This window comes from Dama dama, chromosome 22, assembly GCF_033118175.1.
Source record: "Dama dama isolate Ldn47 chromosome 22, ASM3311817v1, whole genome shotgun sequence".
Lineage (NCBI taxonomy): Eukaryota > Metazoa > Chordata > Mammalia > Artiodactyla > Cervidae > Dama > Dama dama.
In genome coordinates this window covers 6,467,630-6,491,707 of record NC_083702.1, presented here as the reverse complement: position 1 = coordinate 6,491,707, position 24,078 = coordinate 6,467,630, and the positions used below count along the sequence as shown (strand labels likewise).

Genomic DNA, 24,078 nt, shown 5'->3' with positions numbered 1-24,078 from the left:
CTGAGAAAATACTCCAAGTGATCAGATGGAACTGGCGCCGTGGAGATCAAAGGGAAGGGAATTCCAGATAGAGGGGCCCACCAGTGCAAAGGCCCTGAGGCAGGGGTGAACATGAAATCCTCAAAGGTCACTGCGGCTCCTGCAAAATGGCCGAAGGGAGAGCTTGGTGGGAAACAAGACTAGAGCTTGAGTTAACTTTAAATTACAGGGGAAGTTTTCTGGGAGGGCCTGAAGCCTCAGATATGCTCTGACTTTTGCTTTAAAATTTAAGAGAAAGGGAAGACCAGTGTAGACAAGAGAATCAGAAAAGTTTTCATGGAAGAGCCAACAGAACTTTCTTACCACAGAATCAGAAAAGTCCAATCTCCTAGGGGGAATGGAAAATTTACCTCTTTAAAACAGTTTCTACCAAGAAAACAGAAAAATGGTCGGTCCGTCAGCACATGAAAAGATGCTCAACGTCATTAGTCGTCAGGGAAATGCAAATCAAAGCCACAATGAGACCCCACATCACATCCACAGGATGGCTACAACTAAAAAGACAAATAATATGTGTTATACCAGATGCAGAGAAACTGGAGCCCTCACACACTGCTGGTAGGAACGTAAAATGATGCAATTGCTTTGGAAAATAGTTTGGCAGTTTCCCAGAAAGTTAAACATACATTTACCTATGGCCTGGGCTTCCCTGGTGGCTCAGATGGTAAAGAATTTGCCTGCAATTTGGGAGACCTGCGTACAACCCCTGGGTCTGGAAGATCCCCTGGAGAAGGGAATGGCTACCAACTCCAGTATTCTTGCCTGGAAAATTCCATGGACAGAGGAGCCTGGCGGGTTACAGTCCATGGTGTCGCAAAGAGTCAGACACAACTGAGCAACTAACACATAGACACGTGTACACCTATGACTTAGCAGCCTACATATCCACCCAAGAGAGAGGAAAACACTTGTCCGTAAAAAAACTTACATACAAATGGTCACAGCATCGTTACCCTCGGTGACTAGGAAGTGAAAGCAACTCAAATGTCATCTATGTGGTAATGGGTAAATAGAATGTGGTGCATCTAGTCATACGATGAAATATCATTCATGAATGAAAAGAAATGAAATGCTAAGATACACTACAACACGCATGGACCTCAAAAATGTGATGTTAAGGGAAAGAAACAAGATGAAGCAGGCAAACAAACCACAATCCCACATACTATAAGATTCCATTTATATTAAATGTTCAAAAAAGACGAGTCTGTAGAAACGGAAAGTAGATTAGTGGTTGCTAAAAGCTAGAAGTACAAGTAAGGGGTTTTTGCAAATGGGCCTCAGAGATCTTGTTGGGGGTTATGAAGATGTTGTTAAACTGGATTCTGATGATCACTGTACAACTCTGTAAATTTGCTAGAGATCACTGAATTATTCACTTAAAACCAGTGTGTGGGAGACCTGGCTTCAATCCTTGGGTCAGGAAGATCCCCTGAAGGAGGGCCTGGCAACCCACTCCAGTATTCTTGCCTGGAGAATCCCGTGGACAGAGGACTCTGGTGGGTGACAGTCCATGGGGTCCCAAAGAGTTGGACATGACTGAGCGACTAAACACAGGTACATAATATGTAATCTGTTATTATTGTTGTTAGGTCACTAAGTCATGTCTGACTCTTTGCTACCCCATGTACTGTAGCCCATCAGGCTCCTCGGTCCAAGGGATTTTCCAGGCAAGAATACTGGAGTGGTTTGCCATTTCCTTCTTCGGGGGCTCCTCCTGACTCAGGGGTGGAACACGGGCCTTCTGCATTAGCAGGTGGATTCTTTACTGCTGAGTCACCAAGGAAGCCCTGGTATGTAAATTAGACCTCAATAAAACTGTTAAAGAAAGATGCTTTCTCCTCTAGCACTGGCTGGATTTTATGTTCCGTGATAACTAGGACTGACCCATCTTGTTTAGCAAAGTGTCGCCAGGACCTCAAACAACTAAGGTACACAGTGAGCACCCAATAAAGACCAGTGGAATGGGGCAAGGAAGGAAGGAAGCCTATGAAAAGTAATAGTCTTCAGCACAACCCTTCGGAGCCTCCTTCTCTCACTTCTCTACCTAACCCCCCTACTTGGAAGATCTGCCTTCATGGCTGATCCACTTCCTCTTGGATTTCCCTGCTGCACTTTGACCCTGCTGTCCCCAGGCCCATCACAGTCCCTGCTTATGAAGTCCCAGAGCCCCTTAAGACTGAGCTCAATAATCGCATGAAGCTCTGGTCACTCATTCCTGCATCCTGGCTTCCCTGAGATGCTGAGCCTTCCACGAGAGGCCTCGCTCCTCTCTGCCTGCTCCTTTCTGCCCTCTTCTTGTTGCTCCTTGGGGCCCCCACCCTCGGACAATCTCTGGGAGCATCCCTTTCCAGCTGCATGCCATTGGTCCTCGGTTCTACGTCACAGCCCAACTGCAGATCCTTGAGGGCCAACCTGACATCCTACTGGAGTGTCCCCAAGATTCCTCAAGCTCGACATCTCTAAAACAAAAGTCATCATCTTCCCTTCAGCCCTGCATGAACGGTACCTCCTTCCAGAAACCTGAGTTCTCACGTCCCCTCCTCACTCATCCTCCCCGCCAAGTCCTGCCAACGTTACTTCCAAACACCTCTTTTCTCTACAAAACACTACCATCTGTTGTCTGGATGACCCTTCTCCCATCTGTTCTCCAGACTGTAACCTGAGTGAACTTGTACAGGTTAAAATTCTTTGAACTGTGGCCAACTGTATGTAGCTGACTAAAAACAGTAGTGGAATCACAGGAAGGAGACAAGCAGTATTTCGTGTAATCAAAGGAAGAACTGAAATGTCAAGACTAAGGGAAGAATGTGACCAGACAGCCACCAGCTTCAGCCTCTAAAGCTCTTGGTTCTTCTTTTTTTTTTCAAATTCATTGATTCTGCTGCACCAGGCCTTAGTTGTGGCATGTGGGGTTTTTTGTTGCCATGTGGGGTCTTTCATTGCCATGTGCAGGGTCTTTGTTGCAGCAAAAGAGATATTTTATTTATAGCATATAGGATCTAGTTCCCTGACCAGGGTTTGAACCCGGGCTCCCTGCATCGGGCATGGAGTCTTAGCCACTGGACCACCAGGGAAGTCCCTCATGGTTCTTCTCGCTGAAACACATCTTCAAGGGTTTCCATTGGGCCAGCTTGTGGTGAGGGGCCCAGCCTGACCTGAGTAGCCCAGACATGTCACCAAGACCCACTTGGGGATCGAACTCCTTGCAGACCAGGAGAAATCACCTGTGTCCAGCAACCAGCCCTCTCATGCCCCCCAGCAGATCATATTGGCCCCATAATCCTGAGCATCTCTATTCAGACACAACCCAGAGAGCCGGCTCTCTCGACCACTGCCTCCCACCCATCTAAAACCTCTGCCAGGTCACAGTCAGCTTTTTCCAGGTTCTTCACATCCCTTCTGAGGGTCCACTGGAGCAGCCTGCCCTCTGATCTCACCCACCTCTGGGAATGTTCCTTTCTCATCTCTTTCCCCTTCAAACTGAACTCTGTAGGGCAAGGACTTACTTCCCTGTCTTGCTCAGGGCTGTGCCCCACATACCCAGTGCTGTCAAACCACTAATGCTCCTTCAATATTGGGTGACTTAATGGAAAGTTTCTTCCCTGGTAGTTCAGTCAGTAAAGAATCTGCCTGCAGTGCAAGAGACTGGGGTTTGACCCCTGGCTAATGGAAAAGCAACTCAATGGACATAAGTTTGAGCAAAGTCCGGGAGACAGTAAGGACAGGGAAGCCTGGCATGTTCATGGTATTGCAAAGTTGGACATGACCTAGTGACTGAACAACAGGTGGAAAAGCAGGTGAATTCTGGTTGCAATGGAGACATTTCTGCCTGGGGAAAGATTGTGTATGAGAAGAGTTTGCCTATAAGCCTGACTTATTTTCGTTTTTAAAAAATATTTATTTATTTATATCTATTTGGCTGCGCTGGGTCTTAGTTGCAGTATGTGGGATCTAGCTCCATGACCAGAGATTGAACTGGGTCCCCTGCAGTAGGAGTGTGGAATCTTAGCCACTGGACTATCAACAAAGTCCAGAATTATTTTCATTCTTGTTCTGAGTACAAGATTCAGGAACTGAAGCAAACCGATGACTTTCTCGATACATAGTTGTTACATGGAAACAGTATGATTTCATAGCCATGAATGATAGGACCTCACTGAACAGTTCTTGGAAAAATACTTGTTAACATAACTTGGCAAGCTTAACCTAATTCTGCTTTAAAGGTTCAAACCTCTTTTACACACACGCCCCCTGCTGGTCAACTGAGAATTGCTCCTGGCTCTCAAGACCTCCGTGAAGGCCCCTCTTTCCTCAGTCCTCCCACCTGGCATATTCTCTTTAGTTCAGACCCTCAGCTCTTCCCTTCTGTGCTTCCCTGCAGCCTCTTACCACCTCTATCATCTTCTGAACCACCCCTTAGAGTCACATCTCTAAGAACATCTCCCTTGTCATACTGCTCCTCAAAAACATTTCAGTGACTCCCTAGTGCCAGATTCTTGAGCCTGGCATCCTTCATAATTTGGCCCTGAATCCTCTTTCTGAAATCATCTCTCATTATCCCCCTGCCCCGCCCCCGATCCAGTGTCCACTCATTCTTCAAGACACCTCAAGGATGGAGTAGGAAATGGCAATCCACTCCAGTTTTCTTGCCTGGACAATTACGTGGTCAGAGGAGCCTGGTGGGCTACAGTCCATGGGGTTGCAAAAGAGCTGGCCATGCCTTATTGACTGAGCCTGCATACATGCAATGTATAATACATACTTTCTGCTGCTGTGTAAAGCAATTAAAGATCTTTCTTAAGAAAAAAAAAAAAAAAAAAAAAAACCTCAAGGAAATGATCCAGATCACCCAGCCCACTGGGGCATACATTATCTATGCCACTGCTCTGGCACTGAGTCTAAGCTGTCTCTTTCATTGTTCTTACAAGAAACAGTCTGTGAACTCCTTGAGGGCAGGCCCCAGGTCTTAAAACTAAAGTGACAGCAAAAAATGTTAACTAATGCTAACATGAATTTGAGCAAGCTCTGGGAGATAGTGGAGGACAGAGCAGCCTGGTGTGCTACAGTCCATGGGGTTGCAAAGAGTCGGACTCGACAACAATTGAGTCTGAACGACAACAATACCAATTTGGCACTTTTGCAACCCTCATCTTCCCTTCCTCCGATGGCTTTGTGAGCTAGATGGGGCCGAGATTTTAATCTCCACCATGCAGATGAGAAAGCAGAGTCACACAGCAAGCAAGCAGCCGAGCGGGGAGTGGGTCTCCTGATACCAGATTCTGTCTGTGCCGTTACGCGCTGCGCTCTCCTTGGGCCACCTTCCAATTTCCCCAAACATTTTTTTTTTTTTTTACTTTTACTTTACTTTTATGTATTTATTTGACTGTCCCTGGTCTTTAGTTGCAGGCTGTGGGATCTAGGTCCCCGACCACGAATCGAACCTGGGCCCCCTGCACTGGAAGTGAGGAGTCTTAGCCTCTGGACCACCAGGGAAGACCCCGCAATCCTTCTGAATGGCAAGTGACAACCAGTGTCTGTTGATTTTATGGTCTCCAATGTCAACCCCTGAATCCCATAGCGACCTGGTATTCCCCTGCCTTTTCCACCGGAGACAGCATGGGGCGTTGTGAAGAGCTGGATGGGAAGTCACGGGCACCTGGTCCCCACGAGCCTCTGCCCTTGCCCGGCTGTGTGACCTGGGGGAGTCGCCTCCTCCCACCAGGAAGGACTGGGCAGCGCTCTGTGTCTCTCGAGTTAGGGGCTGGCTCTTTGTCCTTGCTGCTGTTCGTTTTTAATTTAGTCGGCCCTTCAGGCTCTGCAGGAAATGTAATTTGAAAAAGTTGAAGAACTATACTGCTGTCCCCAGCTGCACCTGGGCCTACCTGGTTTTCCCCTCCCCTTACCTGCCGGTAAGGGAGGCGGCCACATTCCTGGGCAGGGACCTGGGAGACCAGCTTCCTTCTCTAAGCTGGTGTGGTGGTGGGGGGCTTGGGGGGGTCCTCTGCTACTGCCTTCACACTCAGTGCCTGCGGCACCATCTAAAGTGAAAAATGTGTTTGTCTGTTTCTAAGACTGAACAGGGCTCTGCTAGCCTTGGGGAAGGAGCCAATCTTTCTTAAAGCCACAACAAAATTGGGACTTCCCTGGTGGCTCAGATGGTAAAGCGTCTGCCTACAATGCAGGAGATTTGGATTCAATCCCTGGGTCGAGAAGATCTCCTGGAGAAGGAAATGACAACCCACTCCAGTATTCTTGCCTGGAAAATCCCAGGGACAGAGAAGCCTGGTGGGCTGCCGTCTGTGGGGTCGCACAGAGTCAGACACAACTGAAGCAACTTAGCAGCAGCAGCAGCAGCATTGGAAAAGACCCTGATGCTGGGAAAGATTGAAGGCAGGAGGAGAAGGGAACAACAGAGGATGAGATGGTTGGATGGCATCACCAACTCAATGAACATGAGTTTGAGTAAACTCTGGGAGGTGGTGATAGACAGGGAGGCCTGGCATGCTACAGTCCATGAGGTCGCAAAGAGTTGGACACAACTGAGCGACTTCAATCACTCACTCACGTCAAAACTAGTGAAATCCCCCATGTTAAATCATTAAAGATTCTCATAGTCTTAAGTTCTTCAGTCAAAGACCAGGAACAACGTCCCCATGGGGGACAGGTGGGTGAATTGCTTGCTGCCTAGGAGAAATGCCTGGGACGTCAGGGCTTGTGGGGGGGAGGGTGTTGCTGGCTGACAGGTGGGTCTGGGGAGGTGGGCTTTGCCCTGGATTGGCTGCTCTGAGGAAGGGCAGGTGATTCTGTGACTAGGTGTCTCAGTAAACCTCATCTATGGTGGTGGTGCAGGGGGGCAGCTCGGGACAGGTGAGAACGGCGATTGGGAGAAGTCAGTTCTATGGCCGGGAGAGGGTAGGGGAAGCGTGGTCATCCTTCGGCTTGGGTGACATGGATGCTGTTGTTCAGGTTCAGACACGGTGATGGGCGGGCTCTCTCTTGATGATCGGTGACACGGTGGCCTGGTCTGAGGCTGCCCGTCTGTGTGATTGTTCACGTTCTGCAGGGGAATACCGAACTGTGAGGGCCAGGCCTGCTCCTGGCTGTCGGGCCTGGGTTTTCTTCCTTGGGGACAATGTCAGCAGACAAAACTCAGTGCTCGAGGTCTCTCCAGCCCCAGGTGCCCCTGTGGAGCCCCTCCTTTATTTACTTATATGTTTGGTGGCTCCAGGTCTTTGTTGCAGCTCATGGGATCTTCGCGCTTCATTGTGGCACGTGAACAACCATTCATGGCACGTGGGGTCTGGTCCCCTGATCAGAGAGGGAACCCAAACCCCCTGCACTGGAAGCATGGAGTCTCAGCCCCTGGGCCACCCGGAAAGTCCCTGTGGGCCCCTTTAACGGTGTCTTTTCTCACCCCGCACCCTCTGCCGTCGGGCCTGAGGCTTGGGACAGAAGGTGAATGGGGAACCGCAGCCCTCGCTCTAGGGCTGGGCAGGTAGGAGGCTACCTGGAGCTCTGTGACAGCCTGACGCGCCCTTCCAGCCGGAATGGGAATCAGATCCCGAGGCATGAGCTGCCTGGTGTCCTTGGCCACGACAGAGACCTTGGGCGAGAGGGAGCCCTTGGAGTCACTCTCTGCAGCCCATCCTCACCCCTGGAGGAGCCCCAGCTGCATCTGAAACATCAGAAAGGCAGTTCCCGGGGTCAGGGAGAGGGGAGGCGCTGGCCGCAGTTGGGGGGGAAGAGGCATGGTGGAATAAACAGGACCAGTGGTGACAGAGGGGGCCAAATTCAGGAGGCGGAACCCCCGAAGACTCAGTTCCCAATAGGAATGGAAAGGTGAGGGAGAAGAGCATGGAGAACGGCCCTGAATCAGACACCCGAACCAGGACAGCCCTGGGGGCCCGTGGGCTTGTATCAGCAGAGATGCCTGATCAATGCCTTTACTGTCCTTTAGGCAAGAAAGTCACCCCCAACCTACATCAGCGATTGTGTCCGTAGAAACACCTTGTCTGCCTAATGAAAAACAGGAAGCAAAATCTGATGGTGTTCCTGTTGCCCCGCAGGGATCCTGAAATGCCCCAGGGTGCTCCGCTTGGACGCAGCTCCCGGTAAGGGACACAAAAGGACACCCTGTGGGCACTGGTCCCTGGGCAGTGCCAGGTGCCAGGCCCAGAGGCCAGCTGGCCAGGGTCCCTGCAGCAGACGCTCACCCGCCTCCCTGGACCATAGGAGGCTGACGGCCTGAGGCGGGGCAGACCAGGGAAGCATCTCCCCTGGCTGGCTGGAGAGGCCGCCGAGCTGGAAAATGGGCCTAGAGGTAGGATGGAGCCTGCCAGTGTCCTGGAGGAAGGATGACCCAGGCAGAGACAAGGCAGGTGAGTCTGGGGCCAGTGAACACCATGTGTGGAGAGCCTCCAGGTTTTCCCTAGCACGGGAGGCTTTGTGGGGCAGACTGAAGAACCGCCCTGTGTTGGGGAAGATGGTCACAGGTCAGGAAAATCCTTTGGGCCAGGGGTGCAGCCCGATGGTATGGTAGGGGCTGAGGGCCGAGTTGGGTGAGCCTCAAGCAGTGGTCCAGGCAGGAGGCCCTTGAGGAGCCTGCCACCAGGCTTGGGGACTGCTGGGCGGGGAGTGGGGGAACCAGTGGGAGGACTCCTTCATTCTGGACTTGAGCACCTGCTGAAAAATACTGGGGGAGTAGCCCGTGTAGGAAGCAGGCAAATGATGAGTTTCCTCTGGGAAAAATCGAGTAGAATTATCCTGAAATTGATCAGATGCTACGGTCTTCAGACTTCAGGACCTGTCCTTCACCCCTCAGCCTTAACAAATGGAAAAAAGTAATGGGAGCTGATAAGAAAACAGAAATTGTTAACCCAGATGATTGCAAAGGGGGACACCACGGCTGGAGGCCTGGGCCCAGTGACCTCACAGTCTGTTTACAGCCCGGCGGTTTCCCAAGGCCTGCTTCGGACACCACGTACTTCCTCCCCGTGCGGGTACTGGAAGTGTCCAAAGGAAACATCTGCTCTAGAACATGACATCACTCATGTCACCGTCAATATTTGATATAAATATATTTAACAGGCATTCGCTCTCGCTTAGCAACCTGGTCACGGGCTCGCTGACTTCTCCCCACCGTGATTCAACTTCCCCCGCATTCAGGCTGCGATCACATTCCCAGGCAGGGACTCCACCCTTCCCCAAACCAGGCAGCATAACAGAGAACTTGGATTGGAAGAACTGGTGGGTGGAAGAGCTGTGATCAGAAGTGGAGGGTGGAAGCCACCAGCTGCGTGGAGTATTAGGCCCCCTCCTGGGGAAGAAATCACAGTCAGAGCTGGAGCAAGAACCAGTCGGGGTGGGCGGTAGCACTTCTTATTTCTGAGGCAAATAAAATCAATCCCCTTTTTATCCACTAGGAAGCAAAGGTCCAAGGAGCCACTGTCAGTTTGTTCCAAGGAATAAACTAATAAATGGCAGAGCCAGGCCTCAAGCCCAGGTCTGACTCAGAGGCTCAAAGCCACACCCACAGTCCACACCAGGCCTGAATATCAGGGAATACACAAAGTACGTTGATCAATAAGCTGGGACCATTTCAGGCTTGACGTGAACACAGAAGACAAATTCCTATAAATTGCAATTTATTTGAGTTCTGGCTATATGCCATTTGTACTACATTTCACTAATTTTGTATTGAAATAGGGGCTTCCCTGCAGGCTCAGTAGTGAAGAATCTGCCTGCAATGCGGGGGATGCAGGAGACTCAGGTTTGATCCCTAGGTCGGGAAGATCCCCTGGAGGAGGAAATGGCAAACTGCTCCAATATTCTTGCCTAGAAAATCCCACAGAGGAGGCTGGCGGGCCAGGTATAGTCGTCCATGAGGTTGCGAAGAGTTGGACCTGACTGAGCGAGTGAGCATGCAGCACACATATTGAACTAGATCCATGTTTTATATTCTTTTTAAAAACCATTTTATTTTTGGCTGTGCTAGGTCTTCATTGGTGTTCTTGGGCTTTCTCTAGTTGCAGTGCCTGGGACTCTCATTGCAGTGGCTTCTCTTATGGTAGGGCAAGGGCCCTAGGGCACACGGGCTTCAGGGGTTGCCCCATGGCACATGGGATCTTCCCGGACCAGGAATTGAACCTGTGTTCCCTGCATTGGCAGGCAGATTCCTGTCCACCCAACCACCAGGGAGGAAGACCTCTATCTTCTATGTCCTTGGCACAATTACATAACAGGAAAATCTTATTCCTAACATTGTAATGGGACACAGGTGGGGAGTTGAAAGAGAAACTCAGGACAATGAGTGAAGCATTAGTGAACAGGTGTCAAATGTGACAATAAAAGGTTCTTATAAGAGAACAGCCCCAGGGGTGATTCAGATGCATCGATTGCTCTACAGAGGTACGTGGGTTGCCTCCCCGTATTTTTCTGTAGGTCACGGGAGTCCAGGCTGGCTTGCTGTAAACACATCATGTCAAGAGCTTATCCTGCCGCCAATGACTTGCCAACAGCGCTTACCTCTGTGTCTGTGGCAAGCCCAGAGGCTGATGTCATATAAGCCACACGGCGGGAATTGTCTGGGCTTATCTGACTGACAGACTCACCTACAAAACCCAGTGCGTCTCCTCAGAGCACCGAGACAAGGGCCTTTGTAATGATAAATGCTGAGGTGTTATTATTTCTAGTTGCCTGTTTTCCTCTAGAGCACAGTCAAGCTGAAAGGAATGAAACCAAAGTAGTTGTCGGATTAAATATTTTGCTTTCTCACAGCAGCATGATTCTGTAAGATATTCAGGTTTGTGTTTTGGTTTTACCTTAGTGCCAAATTTTAAAAATGTGACCTACCCTTATAATAAACTAAATCACATTGTGAGGCTGTTACTTTCTGTCCAAAGGGCTCATCTTATACATTTGTGAATCAGTTATTCAGCCCTAATGAAATAGACTGTGATACTGCGATTTTTAGGAAATATGTATTTGGTCTCCGTCCCCTTTCCCAGCATACAGAACTCTTGTAATTTTCTTTCTAAGAGCTACAGGGACATCTTTCTGTTATATTTAGTTTCCAGTTCCTGAAACTGCTACAGAGCAGAAAGGTGAAATGCATATCGTTTGTTATTCTTAACAAGTCCCTTTCAAGCAAACCGGAGTTTGTGCTAATGACTGGTGATTGGGGCTCCTGGATGGCCTTGGATGTGAACTGGCTGCCTGGGGAACCAAGGCGCATTCCTCAACCTCCGAGGAAGAGCAGGGGCTGGAGGTTGAGTCAGTCGCCAATGGCCAGTGATTTAATCAATCATTGCCATGTACTGGGGCTTCCCAGGTGGCATTAGTGGTAAAGAACTCACCTGCCAACGCAGGAGACAAAAGAGATGCGGGTTTGATCCCTGGTTCAGAAAGATCCCCTGGAGGAAGGCATGGCAAACCACTGCAGTATTCTTGCCTGGAGAGTCTCACGGAGAGAAGAGCCTGAGGGGCTACAGTTGATAGGGTTGCCAAGAGTCAGACACGACTGGAACGACTTAGCATGCATGCAGGCACGCCCATGTAATGAGGCTTCCATAAATATCCCCAAACTACGGAATTGGAAGAGCTTCCAGGCTGCTGAGCACGTAGAGGCGTTGGGAGGATGATGCCCCCAGAGCGAGCATGGGAGCTTGGTGCCCCTTCATCCACACGTTGCCCTGTGCATCTCTGCCATCTGGCTTTTCCTGAGTCGCATCCTTTATGTTAACTGGTAATCGAGTAAGTGAACTGTTTCCCTGAATTTTGCAAGCCCCATTCTCAAGTTAATTGAACCCAAGGATAGGGTTGTGGGAACCTCCGACTTGTAGCCAGTTGGTAGGAAGCAGTTAACAACTGGACTTGACTGGCGCCTGAAGTTGTGAGTGTGGCGGGCAGCCTTGTGGGGCTGAGGCCGGCCCCGTGGGATCTGACTCCATCTCCAGGCAGACAGTGTCCAGAGTTAAACCATAGGACAGTGGTACCCAACCCTTTTGGCACCAGTGACCCCTTTCATGGAACAGTTTTTCCACGGACCAGGGGGTAAGGGATGGTTTCAGGATGACTCAAGTGCATTACGTTTATTCTGCACTTTATTTCCATTATTATTACATCAGATCCACCTCAGATCATCAGGCATTAGATCTTGGAGGTTGGAGACCCCCTGCTCTAGGACATCTGGGGCCAAAGCAGAATTGCTTGGTGTGGGAAAAATCCTGATACGCCTGGAGTCAGAAGTACTGTGAGGGTGGGAGCGAAGGAGAAACAGGGACGTTCCCCCAATAACAGATTCCTTAACCTTTCAAAGAAGTGCCTTTATTTATTTACAGGGTTTAGGAAAGGAAAAAAAAGCTCTAGAAAAAGGAAATTCCAAAATAGGTGTCTTCGGCAAGGGTCGGGCACGGTGGCAGGTTCTGACCGGGTCCGGGCTGTAAGTCTTGCTCTCGCTGGCGGTCACTTCCAAGTGGTGAGGACGGTCCTCCCGGCATCTCTCAATCGGCTCCCTTTGGGCCCCAGCGACTGGCCCGGCCGACTTCTCAGCTCTCGGTCAGCCCCGTCGCCCTGCGCCAGCTCCTCGTCGTACCTAGAGACAGATGGAACGTCTCCAGGGTTCAGCTGAAGCATTGCCACAGCAAACAGAGAAGCAGCCCACATGCCTCCAAACCCGCCTGCCCAGCAGGTGGCCTTGGCAGCCCACCAAGGGCCACCCCAGGCCACAGAACATACGAGCTCAACCTTGTTAAAACTGTCACTGTGGACGGGTCCCACACCCTGCAGCTGACGTTTTTATACGGGCCACCAGACTGAGTCTGGCAATGACCTCACGGAAAGGAATGACATATGAGGGTAGCCAGGGAGACAAGCGGTGTCTGCAAATATGTTACACTCAGCACCTCGCTCAGCATCTGTGGGCTGAGGATGACTAACCCCGGGCCAGACAGGGCGCGGGGCGTGGGTGACCGGCCCAGGAGGCGGCGGCCAGGACAGGGAGAGGCCAGTTTCACCTCCACCAGCCATGACCTACCCGTCCGTCCCCACCGATGCTCCTGCATCGGGCTTGTGCAGTGCTACAGCGCCGCCGGGGGAGGACGGATGGCTGGCGCTTTTACACCAGAAAGAACCAAGCACCTCGGCGCCCCGGACCACAAGGCATCTGGTGACACTTTCTTGCTGGGGCGGGGCCCCCATGAGAGGGGTGAAACCCGCAGCAGGTGTTTCGGGCCCTGGCACTGCGCAGGCTCTATGGACGGGGTCTCCTACCCCCAGGGCTTCCATCACCCTCCTGACTCAGATCGTAGGCATCATGAGTCCCAGTTCCTGTTGGAGGAAACTGGGGCTCAGAGACGTTTATTCAGTGCACTAAGGTTGCACAGCTGGTATGTGCCAGAAAGAAAGAAAGTGAAGTCAGTCATTTCCAACTCTTTGCGACCCCGTGGACTGTAGCCTATCAGGCTCCTCCATCCATGGGATTCTCCAGGCAAGAATACTGGGGTGGGTTGCCATTTCCTTCTCCAGGGGATCTTCCCGACCCAAGGAGCAGCCAGATGCTTTACCCTCTGAGCCACCAGGGAAGCCCAGGTACGTGGCAGAGGTAGGGTTAAATAAAACCCAGGACTTCGGATTCTTGGAGAAGGAAATGGCAACCCACTCCAGTATTCTTGCCTGGAAAATCCCATGGTTGGAGGAGCCTGGCAGGCTACAGTCCCTGGGGTCGCAAAGAGTCAGACAAGACTGAGTGACTTCCCTTCACTTTGCATTCTTAATTTGGAACTTTTCACCCTGTGGCTCCGAGTGTGAAGCTTCTGTTCACTGTTCAAGTGTGTGCGTAGGTGTCACTGCTGACCACACCCTGGCTGAGCACCCACCAAGATGTCCACATCAAATGCAAAAGGTACTAAGATGCTCAGGGATGTTGCATTAGCTACGTTCTGCTGACTTCTGGAAGAGTGTGTGTTTCCATTAAAGCTTATTCCCAGAATCACCATGCATAGGTTGAGGGTGGGCTGGGTTAGAGATTTCTGAGGATGAAGGGCGCATTTTCTACATTGAGGGTGAAAGGGGAGGGTGGGGAGGAGGGAGGCCAGTCCGCTGAGCATCGTCTTCACGGCAGGCACAACGGGGTTTCCCTCTGCCAGACACGGGAAGGTCAGACCACAACCTGAGGGTCCCTCCCCTTCTTGTTTCCCTAAGGAGAGATGATGCCGGACAGAGGACTCCCCAGGCATGCTGGTGGTTCCACCTGTGTGTGTGGGGGTGTCTCCCAGGAGGCGTCCTGGCCCCTCTTCCCGCCAGGGCCTCTTGTTCATATGTTATCACTCTATTTGCTTGGGTCGTGTCTACCATTACTGACCAAAGGGCTGGAGTGACCGCCCCCTCTATCTGGCTCATGCCCAGCACCCAGTCGTGGGGAGCGTGGGTGCAGTAAGAACCTGCTGAATAAGCAGAGGGGAGACACACAGGGGGGCTCCAGGTTCCCTGGGCATTGGTACTGGTCAGTGCAGTTTGAACACAAACAGAAATGAGCGCTTGGTGAGCAGCTGCCATCTGGGACGGGCGGCTCCTGGGGGTGCCCACTGACAGGGCGAGCGTGGAGGAGGGTCAGAGACCAGATGGCGCTTCTCAGGCCCCTCCTGGGCTGGCAGGCTACTCTCTCGGGCTTTTCACAGGCAGGATCCACTCACAGGGGTCAGAACAGTCATTCTTAGAAGACTGTAAAAAGCAGACCTGGCATCTTCTGAACTGGGCTCTGGACGGAGCAAATGCAAAGTGCCAGGCCCTGTAGCTCTGAGGCTGGGATGGAGAGCCTCGGAGTGGCAGCAAGAGTGTCTACGTCCAGGTGGCACACCAGGCTTGTGACCACGGGCAAGGGAACCGGCCCCCGCTGGGACACCTGAAGGGCTCTTGAGGGCACCCAATGGAATGCAGAGTGCCCGGCATGGCAGGGCAGGACGGAGCCTGTGATGTCAGGGGCCCGTCCGCCCCCCTCCCCCAGACCCATCGTCCCCGCTCCCCCAGCACCTCAGCTGCAAGCCCACAGACTCTGACGGGTCATCTGAAGGACTGGGGAGCGGGCCCTGAATGGAAGAATGCAGAACCATAGGCTCTGCAGTGGAACCTTCCTCATTACCCCACCCAGGGAGGGGGTGGCCGAACGCATTGCGGGGAAGGTCACCTTTTTGTCTCTCCAAGTGAAAGCGCTAAGGCTCCTGACCATGTGTCTTACTGGAAACGGGGCATCTGCCCACACCCTCAGGGGGGCAGTGGGTTGATGGCGGGCAAAGGGCCCCACAGGCTCCCGACAGCCCACTTTCCCCACTTCCCCAGCACCCTCAGCTCGATGGAGGGGGGCTCACCCAGCTCCTGGCCCCCAGTCTCCTTCCATACGCACAGCCCCCTCGCCTGTCTTGGGGCTGTCAGGACGGAGCCCACAAGGCCCTGCATCACGGTTATCACAATGCACCGCCCACAATGCCAACCCTGGGAGGCTCTGGACGTGCCCCCACCTGGCCCCACCCCCAAACTCTTCCTCTGTGTACAAAGGACTCTCTGTCCATTGTCAGCAGTGGACAGAGCCTCCCCCATCCTCGCCTCGTCCTGGAAGGTCCCTGTCACCTTCCTGCTCTGTCCCCTCTCGCCCCTCGAGTGGGCCTATCTTCTCTCCCACCGACCATGCCTCTGGGTCTGCAGGGGACCCCCCCCACAACAACTTGTCTCCAAAACCTCCTCCCCAGGTCAGCAGAGTCCACCAGTCTTCCCCGCCTTGTCGGTCACCTCTAATCCTCCAGGTCGCTGACCCTAATTCCTTAAGATTCAGGCTCTTGGCTCACTGCTGCTGGCGACCTCAGTGACCAAACAGGTGAAACCTGGTCCCCTGACCTACTGTCCTCTCCAATGACCTCCACCCCAGCTCAGCCCCACCCCTAGGGCACCCGATCTCATCACGTTCGATGACAGTGCCCCTTGAGAAACCTCAGCCGCCAGCCTCACCGTGACCTCTGCCCCTTGACCTCTGGCCCTTCTCTTCCCAGCTCAGTGTCTGACAGCCCCCTGCCCACCCTCTCCCTGTCCTCAGCTGCTCAGACCTGCTGTTTCCTGTTCTGCCCCCTCACCTGGCGAGCACCCCACCCTTGGGCACTTCCATGCTCTGCCTACTCGAGGTCTCATCCGGGTAGCAGACATGCTGGAAGACACAACCAACCAGCCAGCTGGTCGCCCTTTAGGCTGGTGCCCACCCTGCCCGGGCCCCAGGTGCTGCTCTCGTGGACTCACCTCCCACCCTGCCGGGGCCGCAGACTTACACCACACAGCAGCGGCGCTACCCGCCAGGAGCCTGGGATCCGTGCACAGGTGTAAAGTCCACAACTTCTTCATTGCTTTCAAATGTTAAGTGACGGGCTTCCCTGGTGGCTCAGGGGTGGAGAATCTGCTTGCCAGTGCCAGGAATGCGGGTTTGATCCCTGCTCCGGGAAGATCCCACACGCCGCGGAGCAGTTAAGCCCACGCGCCACCACCACTGAGCCCGAGCTCTAGAGCCCGGGAGCTGTGACTACTGAATCCCAAGCACCCTAGAGCCCGTGCTCCACAAGAGAAGCCACCACAATGCGAAGCCCGAGCACCCTGCAACGAGAGAGTAGCCCCCACGTGCCACTAGAGAAAAGCCCGCTCAGCAGTGAGGATCCAGCACAGCCACACATAAATAAAAATATTTTTAAAAAATCAAAGAAATGAAATTTAAACGTGCGTTTTGACTTTACAGAAATAGGTAATGTGATCCTAACAGCTTCAGTCCTTGGGCTTGAGTGCTATTTCCCTCTTTTCTTAGCCCTCCTTCCCCGGCCCACGCCCTCTGCAGCAGTGGTGCCCGTGACAACCCCCTACGCAGCGTCCCTCCACACTTCCTGCCCCGTCCACTCTCGGACCAGCCGCCACATGCGGAAATGCCGGCCACACTGGGGGAGGGGGCACGGCGACCACCGCCCACGTCACACAGATCATACCGCACACCCTTCCTGCAGCTCCTCCCCCCGCCTCCCGGCCCCCAGCACAGCCCCACCCCAGTCCTTCCAATATCCACTCACTCTTCCACCGCAAGAACAAGTCGGCCCCGCTCAGCCACTGCCCTCCTGATGGGGTCTCACTTCCCCCCACTTTATGTCACTACCAGGGTGCCACGTATCCCTCCGAGCCTTTGTTTCCCTACGTGTAAAAGGGAGCCGGTAACAACCCTCACCTCACAAGGCTTCCGGGGAAACGAGCTGTGACAACGGGTGTCAGGCCCTAAATGTATCTGCCTTCCTCTCAACTGTATTATCCCCACTGAAAGGTGTGCACCAGGTTCCCTTGCGGCTCAGGCGGTAAAGAACCCACCTGTGATGCAGGAGATCCAGGTTCGAATTCTGGGTAGGGAAGATCCCCTGGGGAAGGGAACGGTAAACCACTCCAGTATTCTTGCCTGGAGAATCCCCTGGACAGAGGAGCCTGGTGGGCTACAGTCTGCGGGGTCGCAAAAAGGTGGACGTGACTGAGCGAGTAATACGTTCAAAGGTGTGCAGACTGAGCTCCTCGTGTCACATGGGTCTTGGGGGTGGACCAGGCGTGGCTGGCCACTGCTCCATGGTGAGTGACCAGCTCCGCCTTGACAGCTCACCTGGCCAACGCTTTGTTAACATTTCTCATGCATGAGACTAGACAAAGGCCTGGTTCAGCACCCAACACTTGTCAGCAACAAGATCTTTCCCATAACATCAAAAGGCAAAATACTCTACCTGATAAGGCGAGTCCACATACGCCTAGAAACTCCCAGTTGGGCCCTGGCACACCCCCCACCCCCCGCCACACCAATCTGACACTCACGCGGCCAATGGCACAAACCCATGAACTCACAGGATTTCATAATTGCCGAGGACTTCCTTTGGGGGTGACTTGTTCCATTTACAGTCTGGAATTTCACCATTAGGGACCGCGATGTTGAGGGTGTCGTTGATCAGGTTGTACTTAAGGATTCGGTCGTTGGCAGTGCTGGAGGTGAGGGATGGGGACGCGTTGACCTGCGAGAGGAGAGGAGAGAGACCATGCCCTTCAGCTGGATCACCTACCTACCCTGGAGCGCAGGTAAGCAGGGCAGAAGCAAACACTGGCCACTCCACAGCGCAGGTAAGGCTGTCGCTTTACACTGTCATACCTAACACCTTCAGGAAGCACTTCCTGATCTATTTCTTTAGGTGAAATATAACTTGGGGAATTCTTTGGGAGTCCAGTGGTTAGGACCTGGCACTTTCACGGCTGGGGTCCCAGGTTCGATCCCCGGTCAGGGAACTAAGATCCCACAAGCTGTGCAGCTCGGCCAAGAAAAAGAAAATAGCCATCATAATAATATTTAAAGACAGGATTAGGAACAGAACCTACAAATCAGTCACCACACAAATACAGAGCTTAGGTCAATGTCCACCACAAATATAACTTCAGCATCTACCTGTGTGGTGAGCACCGTCCTCAGCATGGAGAGCTGCCCAGGGCTTTGCTGACATCAGTGACCCCCTGACCCTGATCGAGCAGCATCGTGGGCTGAAGTAAAAGGAAGTGCACCTGTGTGCTGCCTGGCCAGCAAAGCAACACTCTGACCAGAGCAGAAGCCCATCCAAAAGTGGAAAGTTAGTCCCAGCGGCCTCTGGGGAGGCAAGCGAAGTCACCGAGCACAGACGTTCACTCTGCCGAGCCCCACGGGCCCTCAGTCAGCGCCTATCGACTCTTACTTGGCGCACAGTTGTAACGACCTTGGTCGGCCGCTTTTTCAGGCCTGGGAGGGAAGAGGCAGCAAATCTGAAAGTTGTTCAGGTTCTTCCCCCGAATGGTCAGACTGTGTGTCTGTGCTGCCGGCAAGGCGGCTGATGTGTACAGTGGCAGGGGCGGTGCGGAGCTCGGGTGCCCTGGAAATTACCACTGTGCTTTATCATGCCATCCTGTGATTCTCATTACAGACATGTTATACAGTTCAGATCTATTATTTTTTAAAAAAAACCTTCACAGTTAAGATGCTAGTTCATCAAGGAAAGCTTGACTTCCATTGAAGTTATGTAAGATAGAGGAACTTCATGTCAATGGACATGAGTTTGAGCAAGCTCCAGGAGTTGGTGATGGACAGGGAGGCCTGAAGTGCTGCAGTCCGTGGGATCACAAAGAGGCAGACACAAGTGAGCGACTGAACTGAAGATGGAGGAAATGGAAATATAAATTACTTTATGTCTGCAGGTAAGACTGACTTTGCCACTTCTCTGCAGGTGTGCTAAGTCACTTCAGTCATGTCCGACTCTTTGTGACCCCATGGATTGTAGCCCGCCAGGCTCCCCTGTCCATGGGATTCTCCAGGCAAGAATACTGGAGTGGGTAGCCATGCCCTCCTCCAGGGGATCTTCCCAAACCAGGGATCAAACCCGCCTCTCTTATGTCTCCTGCTGGAGACAGGCAAGGCAAGATCTTTACCACTAGCCCGGCTATGTTTCTACATGTACATATGTCTACACACACACACACACACACACACACACACACACACACACACACACCTCTTTCTCCTGTAACCAGGCTCTCCCAGCAGCTTCTTGTGAGGTCCCCACTTTCCCTGCGAGGACCGCTCATGATGACTTCTTCAGGAGACTCAGCTTTGGCTGGAAACAGCCTGAGCTGAAGGGCATGAGCTGCACCCGCCTCGTGGGTCACACAAGGAGATGAGCAGGCAGAGTGGAAGCCTGCGCCGTCACTGCCCGCCCGGCCCCATGCCCCTCTCCCTGGCAGCAGAGCAAAGCAGGACCACCCAGCAAGGTGGACTCTGTCTGGTCCTTGATGGACATGCCAGCCAGGAAAAGAGCACATGCACCCCCTGCTTTCTAGAACAGCCATCACTACATCCTGTCTGCGCCTTCAGATGAGCAGATAAGTCCACTTCCAAACTACGCCTTTGTCCCAAGAGTACAGAGTTCCTTATCTCTGGATAGAATGCTGTTGCCTCCCAGGACTTTCGGGGCTGTGAACTTCCTTCCTGAATGGGAACAGCGTCCCCCAAGAGGACAGGGTGGGGGCCTGTGGAACTGGACTCACCCAGAAGGACCCATCTGGAAGGGGGAGAAAAATAAAATAAATAAAAGTACTTCTGGGGAATTCCCTGGTGGTCCAGTGGTTAGGACTCCAAGCTTCCAGAGGTTCGATCCCTTGGTCAGGGAACAAAGATCCCCACAAGCTGCACAGTGTGGTCAAAAAAAGAAAAAAAAAAAACCCCAAAAAACGGAAGTAGAGCTGCTGGCTCTGGCTCTGTGGGCTGGGCTTGCAGGAGGTGACTGACGGCAGTGTGCACATTTCCCAGCCATCAGCAAACCCTCAGACTTGAGTGCCTGCCCTGGGTCCCACCGCCCCCGTCTCCACCCGCCCCAGCCTGGGGCCTCGGAGTCGGGCCGGGCAGGAGTGTGGGGAGGCCGTGGGGTGGCCAGGCGCCAGGTCATGGGGCGCGGGTACCTCGATCAGCCAGGGCTTCAGCTTGTCGTCGATGATGATGTCGTAGCCGTAGCACTCAAAGCAGTGCTTGTCGTTGTTCATCACGGGCTGCAGGGAGAGGATGGCGGTTAGAGCCAGGCTTGCAGGCCCGGCCGAGACCCCTGACGTCGTGCACAGGCGACACATCACGCGTGGGTCTCACTTCTGAGACCAGTGGCTCTCCGCCTCCCCCTTCTCCGTCCCGCTCCCTCTCCGTGGGGCTCCACGGTGGACGCTCCCCTCAACCTCAGAACGAGCATTTGGGAAGCAACCACTGTGTCTCACTCATCAGAGGCTCAATGACCAGCAATGAAGGTCTCCACTGGCACAAGACTGTCCTTGGAGTGGACAGAAGTCCAGCTCCAAGTCTGGGCACCCGGAGTTCAGGCCTATGCAGCCTCGACACTCACACACACACTCACACACACACGCACACACACACACACATACAGAGACACACACACATGCACACACAGAGACACACACACACATGCACACACATACAGAGACACACATACATTCACACGCACGCACACACAGACACACATACATGCACACACACGTGCATGCAAACACACGCATATACTCACACGCACACACAGAGACACATACGCGCACAGACATACACGCATGCATGCGTGCGCACACATGCACGCACACACAGGGACACACACAGACACACACAGACATACATGCACGCACACGCACACACGTGCACGCACACAGGCACAGGGCCCATGAGGCTGCCAGTCCCTTCACAGGCCCCTTGGGATGCAGCTTATGAACCTCTGTTCTCTGTGACAAAAGTCAAATCCATTTACTTAAGACTTCTGGATGCTCTTCTCTGTTTTTAACTATAATTATAATTATATTATAATATATAATTAATTATAATTATAAACTATTCTCCAAGTGTATAAAAAACCCACCAGCTGCTTGTTTACAACACAGATTCCACGCTGCCTTCTCTGGGAGCAGGCCAGCACACAGTGGTGCTCCCCGGGGTTGTCTCTGCACCCCACGGCGAGGGAGAAACACAGACACAACCGTGAGGACCGTGAGGGCTTCTGACCCGGCAGTGGGTGCGTGGACTCGACTTAGTACACGGATTAAGAACAGGAAAACACCTAAGGAGCAGGGAGCCCAGTGCAGCCCCACTTGTTGGAGGAAAACCAGGCTGGGGTGAGGCTGTTTCATCACATGGAAATCTAGTGGAACCACCGCATTTCCACTGAATTCTGGTGTCCTGACCCGGGTACTGCCCACACCACAGTCGCAAAGAGCCTCTGCCGAACAGGAAGTCACAACCCTCTGTCATCCCCCAGCCCCGCTGTCTCTGGCCCTCCGAGCATCCTGCCCCCAAGCTGTGGCTCCCAGCTTCTCCATCCTGTCCCACATCCCATATCCTGGGGGTCTGGGTCCCCGACGTGGTCCACGCCCCGCACCAGGCCCTTCTCACAAGGTACCGCAGCCACCCGTGTCCCTGACTATCTCTCCCCTAAATTCCCAGAGGGCAACACACTTGGTAAAAACAAGGCGACAAATAGTGGCTAAATGAATAAAAATGGAATAAATGAATCCCTGCTCCCCAAACCCTCAGAGTCTTAGAAACGCCACAGCTTTTCAGCTCGAGGCCAAAGCGCAGAAGAAGACCCTCAGGGGCATCTGCCAGGGAAGTCGGCCTCGAGACGGCTGACCACCCGGGGCCAGGGTACAGGCGTTCTTAATTAGACAGCCACAAACTGTCTCAGATTTCTCAGAGCTCAGCCAGCCAGGGAGACTGAGGCCGGCCAGGAAGGAGGTGGAGGGAGCTGGTTTAACCAGGCACTAAGGCGCCCAGATCACCTGTGTTACAGCCTGGCTTGAAATCTGAGTCCAGGACTCCACACACATCCCCACCGTGACTCCCACCCAAGCGTCAAAGTTCAAGACGTGGCTTCCGTGGGGTAAGAGACATGGAATGTGGCCCCAGAGATGTCTCTCTCTGACAGTGAACTAGACCAACTAGGCCCAGCGTTCTTCCCTGTCGCGTCTGCCCTGTGAGCCCGAGACGCAGACCGGAGGAGAAGGCAGGGCTCTGGAGCGCTTGGTGAAACAGGAAGAGCTCGATTCAAGACGCGGGAAAGCCAGGGTGGCCACCAGAAGCGCCACTTTTCCGTCCATAATTTACCGGGCTGTTTCAACAAAGCTTTCCACACATAGGGGAAACAGTATAAACTGCCATTTTCAGAGATAAAAATGGGAGTTGGAGGTCTCCCCTGATGGCCCAGTGGTGCTCCCAATGCAGGCGACCTGGGATTGATCCCCATTCAGGAAACAAGATCCCACGCGCCAAAACTGATTTTGCATGATGAAACTGACACCCAGCCCAGCCAAACAGATATATTTTGCTTTAAAAAAAAAAGGGAGAGGGAATTCCCTCGCGGTCTGGTGGTAAGGACTTGGTGCTCTCACCGCCGTGGGCCTGGGTTCAGTCCCTGGTTGGAGAACTAAGATCTCACAGGTCCTGTGCCCTGGCCAAAAAAATAAATAAATAAAGAACAGGGGGTGGGGGAAGACCTTAGTCTTCCACTGAGAAGGTTATGTGTAACCTATGTATTTTCACACACATCCACCTCGCTGCCAAGCCCATATCACCCTTCCTCCAAAAGAGCTCGTCTCCCCACGCTTCCGAGTCGGGGAGTGAAGCTCTGTCTGCGGCCCCTCAGCCCCCAGTGTGTGGCCACCTCCTCTAGTCTGCCTTCTGCACTAAAACTAGCAGCCTGCGTGCTGGTGCTCCAAGGTGCATTCTTTTCTTTTCCTTGGAAAACAGATGTGCACCTGCTTTAGGACAGTAAAACAAAACAGAAAAACTGCAAACCAGCCAACAGATAGGGGACATGAGTGAAAAAAAGAGGGGATCTCTCCCGCCCTAAATGTCCATGAAACAGCAGAGCAGGAGACCTAGAGACAAGGAGGCTGCTGAGAAGCCTATCTCCAAAGCTGCGGCCTGTGACAAAGGCTCGCTCTCCACTCAGGGGGCACAGAAGAGCCAGGGGTGACGGACGTCCAGGGAACCCGGCCCATCTGTGGAGGTTCCGAGGCTGCGGCTGCAGGAGGTAAGGCCGTAAAAACTGGTGGTTTTAGCAAAGAGCCATGAGTGCTCCCCAATCCCAAACGCTTCCCAGGTTTGTGCTGTCTCCTCGCTCTCTCTGCTCCCAGGGCTCCCCCGATTCCCACCGCAGGGCTCACCGCCACGGCCTTCAGGGACTGCACGATGATCCAGTGGATCTCGTCAAACAGCTTGCTGGTCACCTCCTTGCCTCGGGTGCTCTCCAGGTAGAGCCGCAGGTTGTTCACGGTCCACTTGCCCCCGTGGATGTGGTTGTAGTCCTCCTGGCCACGGAAATGGGGGGTTGGGAATAACCCAGAGCTTGTTCTCACCCTTGAGCATTTCCTGGGGCCCTCCCCCATGGGGGCAGGCACTCGGGGGCAAGGCACGTGGGCTGCGCCCCTTGGGGATCT

The 24,078-nt window shown here is 53.0% G+C and overlaps 1 protein-coding gene across 5 annotated transcripts in view; it reads right to left on the bottom strand.

Moving 5' to 3' along the window:
• Positions 1-12,344: 12,344 nt before the first annotated feature.
• TTLL1 (TTL family tubulin polyglutamylase complex subunit L1) overlaps positions 12,345-24,078 on the bottom strand; it is a 35,840-nt gene continuing 24,106 nt past the window's right edge. For all 5 annotated transcript variants that reach the window (XM_061124378.1, XM_061124376.1, XM_061124375.1 and 2 more), the window contains 4 exons: positions 23,806-23,949; positions 20,557-20,643; positions 17,935-18,098; positions 12,345-12,634 (listed from right to left, as the gene is read on the bottom strand). In XM_061124378.1, the coding sequence (XP_060980361.1) occupies positions 12,505-12,634; positions 17,935-18,098; positions 20,557-20,643; positions 23,806-23,949 (525 nt within the window). In that variant the 3' untranslated portion in view covers positions 12,345-12,504. The remainder of the gene's footprint in view (positions 12,635-17,934; positions 18,099-20,556; positions 20,644-23,805; positions 23,950-24,078) is intronic.